Source organism: Lingula anatina, chromosome 7, assembly GCF_051362555.1.
Source record: "Lingula anatina isolate TDL-2025a chromosome 7, LinAna3.0, whole genome shotgun sequence".
Classification (NCBI taxonomy): Eukaryota; Metazoa; Brachiopoda; class Lingulata; order Lingulida; family Lingulidae; genus Lingula; species Lingula anatina.
Window position 1 is genome coordinate 13,658,350 of NC_141773.1, and position 11,107 is coordinate 13,669,456.

Below are 11,107 nucleotides of genomic sequence, written 5' to 3' on the forward strand. Positions count from 1 at the left end.
CCCCTGCAGAAAAGATTCCCTTTGGTTAAAATGTTCCATCCAAAACGCAACTCTTATTAAAATGTTGGTGTTTTATTTATTGTAGGCCTAATTTTTTTTCATAAGTACGCCTATCTGGGACTCAAAAGTGACATTTTTAGAAAAGTCGTGAGAAAAAGGTCACTAAAACGGGGAGGCAGTGTTTCGTGGCAACTTCGCATGCAGTTCTACCTTTTTTCATTTGTTAAGAAGTACCTGTAGGCCTTTTCTTCGTACTTCAACAGTGCCTGGGGTTTGCAGATTATGCCCACTCTTAATAAATAATTGTATTTGTTGAAAAATCAATCTTTTGCTTTTGCAGAAGGTAAGTAAATTAGCAATTTTTAATGCATATCAGCGAGTTGACAGCAAACCTGAGCAAATATGATAAATTAAAGAAATACAACGGTGAAATTTCGTTTTGAACACTGTAGGGAAGGATAAATGGCCAACGTTTACACCCAGAAAATGGAAAAAGCTGCCGTTTTAAAGCCTTTTCGGCTGACCTGAAACGAATGACGACATTCCAATTATAGAGTCGGTGGAAGTAATTTCTATTTTTGTTTCTAAACGTGTTTAACGAGCACAGCAACTAAATGTCAGAGTTGATATTCTTTTTTTTTTCTTTTTCAAATACTTTCAAAGGGGAAGAAAATCCAAAGTTTGGGCGAATTAAGAGCAGTTACCGGTAAGTTTTTCTCTGGATCAATTGTAAATTTTCCCGCTTACCACACCAATACCCATACATTGGAAAACATAAGAGAAAAAAAAACTGGGTAGATCACACTCGTTTGACAATTATGTATGGCCTTGAGACAATTGTTCACTTTTTTTTCGATGACTGGGAGAGACGACGAAGGGAAGTATCGGTGGGGGAGAGTCCGGCTGCGCGTATTACGATAATTTTACAGGGAGGGGATGTACCGATTCGGGGATCCATAGGTGTGGAGGCGTCTCGATGCAGGTTCATTTTTTCCCCAGTGATTACTCCGAGACTCATGAAAAATTACCTGGAAGAGGGGGGGGGGGGAGTTTGAGAACGTATAGAGATTAACCCACAACTGGCGTCATGAAAAAAATGGGACCTGAGGGATTTCACCATGTAACAGAAACATAACATATTTCACTTTTAAGAAGTTTTATTCTTATCCCTTACATTAATAAAAATAACGCAGGATACAATGAAATGTTTTGCAAATAAATAAATATCTTATCATTCATCAATATATAAGATGCACAAATATATTTAAGTTTAAACTGTGACAAAGGTCAATAATATATTTGTCCCAATTATTACAAAAGCATTACACACATCCAAAAATAAAACAAAAACAAACTTTCTGAGATAATGGAGACATCTTAGACATCTATGGCAACATCTTAGTAGATACACAAAAATGTGTAAAAAACTACAAGTTTTAGTGTATTAAGTTTTGGCCCCAAATCATTCTGAACAATTTGACTTCTGATAACAGGTTTCCCCCCTCACATCACCTCTGATCTTGAGCAGGCAACAGATGTAAATTAATGGCTTTGACAGCTTTTTAAAACAACATAAAGGAAATAAATCTTTTCAAATTACTTGAATTTTGATAATCATCAAATTCCATTGTCTTGATTATGGAATATCTCAGCAATTACTTCATGCACCGTAGCTTGAGAAAGGCAAAAAAAAAAAAAAAAAAAAAAATAGTAAAAATACCAAATAAATACATCATCAAATTCATAAGATAATTAAGCGAATAAATAGCTGATCAACTTGATTAATTGTTTGATGGCAGTCTAGAGTGTGATAGTGAGCAAGACATAAATATATGCATATCACTGAAATATAATATACCAACATACAAAAGCTTATAGCTGTCATAATTAAATAAATAAGAAACTGAGCATGAGATTCTTATCTTGGCAAGCAAATGTAGCATTAATGAAATATGAATAGTAATAATAATGCATATCAATAATTAACACCCTAATGCATATAAATAATTATCACCCCAAGCTGTACATTCATCTCTTTTTCTTGGATAATACTGTTAATGACAATAAATTGTTGCTACTTCTAGTAATATCACATAAGATTTCAAGATGTGATATTCTATATAATATATGACAATAATTATTATTACTAATATTATTATTGTTATCAATACTAAACTCCACCTTGTAATGATGTATTTTATTATATTCAATCTCCGTTTTTATATCTTCCCTTTCCATTTTCTTACTCAATACTCACTGCCATTCATCCTCGGCTGTGAAACAGTAGCTAATCTGGTTCTCTCTTTAAGTCCATCGAATTTCTATAAATTGCATATGTGATTCATTGATAATAAGGAATGTTCCAATACAAAACCATCAGTTTTAACTACTGCATGCTATGCAAAGGAGCTCTTTTGGAAATTATTATTTATTTCAGGGTGCTGAGTGCTGGGGAACATGTATATGCATAAATGTACACTATCATGTTAAAACATATTCCCTGAATCCACAAAAATCCCAGGATTCACCCATAAAGAATAAAAATACACATACTTATCACAGGCCAAGGTAACTAATATGCTCACAAGCTCCAAAAATGGTCCTGAAAATAAGGAGTATAAATATCAACTTTTAATCTCATCTTTGAACAAAACAACAACTTTATTTAATTACTATCAACACATACCACCTCATAATGTCCCTGATAATCTTGGAATGTTTGTAAAAGATGCCGTATATTCTAAACACTTAATTGGTAAAATAATTTGTTTGCTGAATAATGTACAGTACACATCTAAACCCACTTTTGTCCACAATCAAGAGAAAAAAATATTAAGTCAACCCTAAATAAAATAAGCATCATTCCAATAAACAAAGATTTACACTAATTGCAAATGAATCAACTGAAAAAAAAATTGTTAAGAAGAAAGACATTAACAAATGACTGACATTTATAAAAATAGTTTTCCCCAATGTAAAATCTTATTTCTGTGGCTCTTCATGAAGTGATAGATTACTATGACATTCCTTTTCCCCAAATAGATATACATTTTATTATCATGAAACAAGGTTCAGCTTAAAAATACTTAAATTACAATTGTAAAAAAAAAACCTTTCTGTTTGCTGCAATGTGTATTTGTCAAATTATTTTTTTTTAACTTTCAACAAAATTTTGTCTTAGCTCTACAACAGTATCAATCTGGCATATATGACTGCAAAAATGACCTAGATAAGTAGTAGATTAAGAAAATACTTTCCACAAGAACAGTGACCTTCACCAAGAAAAACAGATCCTCTCTTCTGGCAGAGACAAAAGAAATGAATACATAAATAAATAAAGAATGCTCCAATATTCCCTGGAAGAAGTAACCTACTCCAGTGGATGAAAATATTGCTCCTTTATAGTTCCCTGTCTGTATATTCAGTCCTCGAAAAAGAGAAATCGTTTTTCAGAAATGCAAGATCATCGTATTCTCTTTTTCGATATCTGGAAAAGAATGTATAGTGTTACCATGACAACAGGACATCACAATAAAACAAGCCTAGCAACAATTATTAAGCTGAAGCCATTGCATAAAAATAGTGCATAAAAATCTGCCCAGAGCTGAAAAAATTTTGATTAAAATTAATAATTTTTAAATTTCTAAAAAATAAATATTTAAAAAATTGTCACACACTTTCATTTTCTAATGTCTCTGATCGGGTTGTGGCATGAATCATAGTCAAATGATGTTAACAAAAATGTAAGCCCCAAAAGCCAACATGAAGGCAAGTTGCATGCTTTAAGCAAAAAAAAAAAAAATCTGTTTAAGAATTACAAAAAATGCAATCAGGTACTTTTTCATGGCTTATGGTCAATAATTCTTATTTCTTTAAAATACACTGATAGATATAAAATACTCACCTTTTCCAAATACTCACTCCTACAATAACCAGTACCACTACAATCAACAGTCCTAATATTACAAAACCAGCATTGACTCCACCACCTGAAACATAGATTTCTGCTGTAAATTGGTGTGACAATATTTTTAAAAATTTTTATTTTTTATTTTCAAATATTTATTTTTTTTTCATTTTTAAATATTTTTCAATATTTCATAAAAGAAATACATACAGAGCACTTAATACGCCCCAACCCAGTATTTTATTCTTTTCATTTCACTGTGAGATAGGGCTCACAAATTAAACAACCACTTTGCTTGAAAAACAAAAGAGGGGAGGAGGGGAGGGGAGCCCTGGGCACTTTTGATTACTCTAAACAGATTAATTCCATATTAATAAAATGACAATTTATGACAATTATCATAATGATATATACTCACTCTGCGGGTGTAAGGTTGGAGACAAAGTTGAAGATACTGATGAAGTTGTACTCTCGGGTGGCGATGTTGATGTAGTCGGCTGGTCAAACATGGTCAAAGTTCTCATAGCTGCCCAGGATCCATTATTAGCTGCTGCTTCTATCCCAAGTATCTTACACATTACCTGATACACGTCTGTGTTATTGATGAGATCCACTTTAGAGTTGGCATTAAAATCTGAAGTGTTGACAAACAGTCTAACATACAATGTCTACATTCTATAATTGCCCCTATCAGTGTTCATGTTCAAAATGATTAATTATGGGGGCTTAAAATCCTTGGAAAGAAGGGGGATGTGGTCTTTCTCTTTTTGTAAATTAATTACTGGGAGTGGAAATGAATCAAGTTTTGCAAGAGTTGTAGTTGAAGGTTCAGCCCCCTCACCCCCCAATCACCCAAACTTTTTTTGGGATAACTTACTGGGTCCTATGGCATAAAAGATGGCATGCATATCACTTTCTGTGTTGTCATACCCATGATATCCTCCCAAATTCCGAACAACAGTTTTATTATGTTCATCTGTGTCATTAAAAGTTGGCAAATTTGGAGATGCAAACTGAAATAAAGAACAAAATCAATGTCCATTTTACTAGGCGTCAATCATATGTACTCAGTGTAAAAGGTTCCTTCCTGACCACACTCAGCTCAACTGGTATCATAGACTGGGTTCCCACAGATTTAGAGCGATCCATCTGGATCAACCTAACTCCCTGGGGGTCCACGCTACATTGCTGTCAGCCGAGCATGCACGTAAGCCAATTACCCCCTTACAGCCTTTAGTAGGCAGCTAGGAAAGACATTTAAGCCAGCTAAGCTGACACCAATCTAGCGAGACTCCCCACGGGGATAGATTGATCTAAAAATCTGTGGGAATGCAGTCATAAGATCACTTATAGGAAGACCCTCCAAAAGTTATCATTAGAATTACATATCATAATATCAACTTTACATGTATATTGAGACAATTAATAGTTTTCCATTTAAAGCCAAGGTAATCTTACATATGTTCATAATAAAATATGGTTTTCAACATATTCTATGAATGCCTAGAAAGAATTCATGTTTTATTCTACACTGTAAATCATACCGAATTGATATAGTAGCCAATATCTGCCATGACGACAACTGGAGCAATCCGTCTGTGATTTTTATAAAAGAAACGCTCTGGAATATCCTTTTTCAGGTAAGCTGTAAAATTTCTCTCCCCCCATGAGTCATTGTTCAACTTGTTCACTAACTGAAAATAAAACCAATTGAAAATATTACAATATTATAAAAATATTACAATATTATAAAAGAAAGGCTCCGGAATATCTTCCTTTTGGTAAGCTGTAAAATGTCTCTCCTCCAATGAGCCGCTGTTCAACTTTTTTACTAACTGAAAAAAAAATCAAAATATTGAAGAATGAGGATTTGTGATATGATTGCTTTCTTGTATTTTCAGGTTCTTGTAGGAGTTCAACTTTTTAAGCTTTGGATGCCACTTGAAGCAATTTAGGAGGCTAAATCAACACCTACCAGCCTAGATCATGATCGAATAAGGTGTCCTTACAAAAACCAAAACAGCGGAGAACAGGAATTCTGACTTTCACTCTACACAAAAGACAGTTTTACAGTAACCAAGTGATTGATCAACTGGTTAAATTCTTACCTGGCAAAAAAGATATAACTGGTCATCTGACTTACCTCTGCTGGATCTACATGTATTTCTGGCCAAATTTCTACATTTGCACCAACATCTAATGAGCCCTTGATGGGAAAACTGACCAGGTCACTCAAGTCCATCCTCTCGGTCAAGTTTATACCCTTAGTGAAGGATGTCATTCCTGGAAGCAATTCAGATTATATACCTGCAATATGAGATCTATGGAGGGTGTTAATGTTTTCACTGAATATAATCATGACCAGATATCAAAAACATCCATGCTTGACTATACATCCTATCATAATTTTTTAATCACTTATATTAATTGTTGCATTCCTACTATATCTTTGTTAATTAACTCCATGATCAATGAAATGTGGCAAGAACTGAAAAGCAATATTGTTATCTGCTCAGGACACCGTTCTTGTTGCAGTTTTAATTATACAAGTACATGAGACAGTCTTCAGCTTATTCTTCTGTACAGTTATTTCACAGAAACCCTGCAGATTGATGCTCAAACCTCTAACAATACCAAATAAGAACCATGGGAATTTTTTTATACTTTTTTAAAATTACTTGGTTATTTTTAAACCAAGTTGACAAATTACAAATGGCATTACAGGATTACAACTGCATGACTTTGAAAGGCATACATATATCTTGTTCACTACTGTTCAAAACAGTTACATTCAAATCACATACACAAGTACATTTGCAAAAGATAGGCTGAGAAAAATAATCAAAAACCCAATGTTTTTAGAAACATTTCACAAAACAACTACTCGCCATGATCGGCCAGTATGATAATATTCAAGGTTTCCCTCATGTCGCTTGTAATGTTCAAAAGTTCAGCTACTGCACCATCTAACTCCTTTAGGATGGAATTCAACTTAGTGCCATTAGGGCCGTACAGATGTCCAAGATGGTTAACTGAACCAAAGAAGACACCTGAAACACAACACAACAAAGACTTGTCAAACTGACCAGAAAAATCATAAAGACATCTAAATAATTCTTTTCAACAAAGAAAGTAAATTCCCTGAGCAAACAAATATTTGACATGCTACATGTATTAGAAGTCTAGCTGGGATATAACAAACTTTCACCTACCCACAAAATCTGCTGAATTATTCCTCAGTGAAGCTACAGCCTCCTTAATGTCTTCTTTCAGGCTGGCGCCATTTTGTAAAGGTTCTGCAGAATACTCCCTACACACGGAGGGCTTGCGTCCATGTATACTGACATTACATGTTGGCCAGGATAAAAGAAAGCTTTTCTTGCGCTGTTTAAAACAGAAATTGTGTGCACAAAGCTCAAATTTATAAGTATACTAAACAAAACATGAATCTGTACCAAATGAACAGGCTGAGCAATCATTTGTAAGTAAGTAAAAGAGAAATCAGTTTCGTTTTTTTTTTACTTGAGGAAAAATCAATTATCTTCCCACATAAGATGAATTTTAAAGCACTTCCAAATTTTAACTTCTTTGCATACAGACCTAGGAAAACAAAGCGAGTTTTGGTATATACATCTCTTTGAGCCAGTAAATATTTGAACAAGAGGTTTGGCAGCAAAAGCACAAATCATTTCTTTTCTGGAGGGAAGAGGGTAGCGGGGTAGAAATGTGCCCCTTCAGTTTAATTCTCAATATACCCTTGACATACAAAGCAGTATGTTTAAATAGCTAGGATCTATAAAACAAAAATGTTACACTAAAACAGCTTTGAACCTACATGTAAAAATCTCAATATATCTGGATTTAAATATGCCAGTTAGATCTGGAACAGACCAAGTTTTCATTAAGTACCAATGCAGCCTTGCCGACAAAGGAGACACCAGCTGACCATGCAGTGAGTAATCCTCACATCTCCTTCACTTACCTGTCTCTCAACACCAATCCACAATGGTTCAGCATCCTCCCACCAGAATGAATCATAGGACTCTGGGTTCCTGCCCATGTCAAATGTTTCATTTTTGACTGCATCATACATACAGTTTGATACTATGCCATGGTTCTCACAGTGTAAACCTGAAACAAGGAATTAACTGTTTAAAGAATTATCATAATTACCGTGTTGATCTTGTTTAATAAATAAATAGATTAAATTGAAAATGCATCTGTTAAGATCAACTTAATATAATTGGTATCAAGCACTTGAGCTTTCGCCTTATCTGTCCTCTTTTGTTACTAGATATAAATTTGATAAACATCAAAGCTCATCACTAAAAAGTTTTTAAATTTTACAATTCAAAAGACACCTTTACTTATAGCTTAAAGTACTGGCTTTCTTAAAATGTACAGTATGTGTAATTAATGTTTTGCAACAAATAATTTAGGGCCAATATTACTGTATACTGAGGTAATCCTGTTTTTCACACTGACAGGTACCTGTGCACATTAATTGGGTCCAGAAGTTTCCAAGTCAGATTTATTTGGTTCTTTATGTACTCCATTCTAGATTACAGACACATATATCTAAGCAAAATACCCTAATTTTTGCCCAAAGCAAAAGTCATTGAAAAAAAAAATGAAACAAAGAGTGAAAGACATCCTGCATCCACATGAACACTTAACGCCATTTGCATTTCATGGTTAAAAAAGTGACTCACGAGTGACTCAAGACGTTTGCGAAAAGACTCATAACCGGATACATCATACATGTAGCTATTAATTATTAAAGCGGGAGGTGCATTTTTCTACCTGTAATATATCACGCATGCAGTAACTGGTAGCACAACGACCACCAGGCAACGACTCGATGCTTCCTTTCGTGCACGGATTCTTAATACAAGGACCGTTATGCAAATAACGCACTGTCATAAAGAACGTTACATACCTGTCATAATAGAATAATAATTGGGATAAGATGAGCTCGGAAAATTGGGTCGCATTTTCGTCGCGCGGGCACCTTGTATTTCTATCTGTTTAAAAGCAGGTAGATTCTCTCTGTCGGCGTAATCCCATCTCATGCCGTCCACGAGTAGAAGTAGTAGCTTGTTCGCTGACAGGGTTACCCTCAGCGAGCAAGATATACACAGAAATTGAAAAACAAGTAGGCGCCATCGCTGAGAACTCGCCATTCTGTCGTGTTGTCTTGTTTCTTTATTTCTTTGCAGGTCATGTCAGATGAAGGAAAAGGTGAAAGTCGTGACGTCACAATTGTTTCACTTTTATTTTTTGTTTATTTATTTATTTTTGATGAATAAAATGATTATAAGTTCCAACACAGGTTATAAAAAATATATATTTGGTTAAAACATCAAACTGTTTTTAAAATCAATCTAAACAACGACAGCCGTCTTTCCATTTGTTCGTTCTGTGAATTTATAAAAAAAAAATAATGGAAAAGTAATCCATATTATGAGCCTATATTCTTATCTTACCACGTTGATTATGTTGATAATATATGCAAAGGTAGTGGTGGAGACGTTGGCGTTACTATAATAAACGAGAACAATTAAAAAGCAGACGATGCGGATGCAATAGAGCTTGCAGCGGAAATTTGCCCAAATGCAAAAAAGTTAGAAGTAGAATAAATCTACGACGAATAGATCCTGACTACGCCGCGGGTGAAAAGGAAGATATAAATTACCCGACATATGTCTTTTGCGACGAGAGAAAAAAAGAAGAAGAAGAATAAATACGTTTAGGGATGGTACTGAGTTCAACCAAGCGAAACCGCAAGTGACACGCGCAACCGCCTTTTAATATCAATGTAACCAGTTAAAAAGTATAAATATCATGTGGGAATATATTTAGTTTGTATGTACAGGGTTGCTTGTTACTATAAGTTAGGCTAAGATGGCTATATATACATGCACTGTACGTCACTTAACGTCATACGGAATTTCAAACTCTCCTGAAAAGTCGCCTGTACCTGTTGTCAAATTGCCACACGGAAAGTGCAAGCGAGTTGTTATGAAAGTTGCCTTTTGAACTGAGGGTGTCAGAAATCACGTTAAATTGCATATTTTGCGTAATTTCATTCATCCCTTCTTGAGTAGAACTTATACGTGATAAACTGTATTAAGGCTGTTCTGTTCGTTTAACAACGAACTACTGCTTTGTTTGCCTTAGAGTAGAGATGAGTTGCTTTTTTTTTTGTACAATAACACGTTTTTTTAAATATTACAGGAGTGATTTTATCCGAAAAAAAAAAAAAAAAACGCTGACGATTGAAGCTCGGCCCTGCATAAGTGACTGCAATTAACACATTTTCTAATCTTCAACATTAAGTAAAAAATTGAGTAATTATTATCGTAAATACGACTAAGATGAAAAATATATACATATACATTAAAATAAGAAAACGCCCTTAATCTACTATTCAATTTTTATGGCGGTATATTGAAGCACGTGACACAGGCGATCGTGACCATGGACGTGGCGAATGTTGTCAGGGTGTTTATGGCAGGGGACTTGATACTAGGACGAGGAATAGACCAAATCCTACCTCATCCGTCTGACCCAACACTTTACGAAGCCCACACTGGAACGACGGACGCACGGAGCTATACAAAACAAGTCGTTTCGAAAAAAGGAGCTCTGCCGAAAGATCCCAGTTTTGACTACATCTGGGGTGATGCGTTGGATATTTTAAGTGAGTACAACCCAGACTTTCGAATAATCAACTTAGAGAGTGCAGTAACCACCAGTGACTCCCCGTGGCTATATAAAGATATATTGTTCCGCATGCATCCAAAAAATGTGGATACTCTAAAGAGCATCAAGGTGGATTGCTGCGTCCTCAGTAATAACCACGTACTGGACTGGGGATACTCAGGATTGGAAGAGACAATAAAAACCCTTCAAGACAACGGCCTTGGCTTCGTGGGTGCAGGGAAGAACATCTTTGAGGCCGAAAAGCCGGCAATATTTGGCCTTCGGAACGGCAAAGGGCGCATTGTAGTGTTTGGACGGTGTGAGAAATGGGCACATGTGCCTGCGTCGTGGGCAGCAACGCCCGACAGAGCAGGGGTCTGCACCCTGGCCATGGTAAATATATCTGAAGAAATCCAGTTGTTAACGGAACAGGTGAAAAAGGTTAAGAAACCAGACGATCTCGTCATTCTGTCTTTTCATTGGGGAAGAAACTGG

General features: G+C 35.2%; 1 protein-coding gene across 1 annotated transcript; it reads right to left on the minus strand.

The window, feature by feature from the left end:
- Positions 1-1,139: 1,139 nt before the first annotated feature.
- Positions 1,140-9,106, minus strand: LOC106166648 (glycerophosphocholine cholinephosphodiesterase ENPP6). Its single transcript, XM_013545297.2, has 10 exons — positions 8,847-9,106; positions 7,890-8,038; positions 7,120-7,291; positions 6,796-6,957; positions 6,051-6,190; positions 5,452-5,601; positions 4,785-4,920; positions 4,326-4,541; positions 3,905-3,989; positions 1,140-3,487 (listed from the first exon to the last, which is right to left on the minus strand). The coding sequence occupies exons 1-10, from the start codon at positions 9,088-9,090 to the stop codon at positions 3,400-3,402; spliced, it is 1,542 nt and encodes a 513-aa protein (XP_013400751.2). The 5' UTR covers positions 9,091-9,106; the 3' UTR covers positions 1,140-3,399.
- Between the last annotated feature and the right edge of the window lie 2,001 nt (positions 9,107-11,107).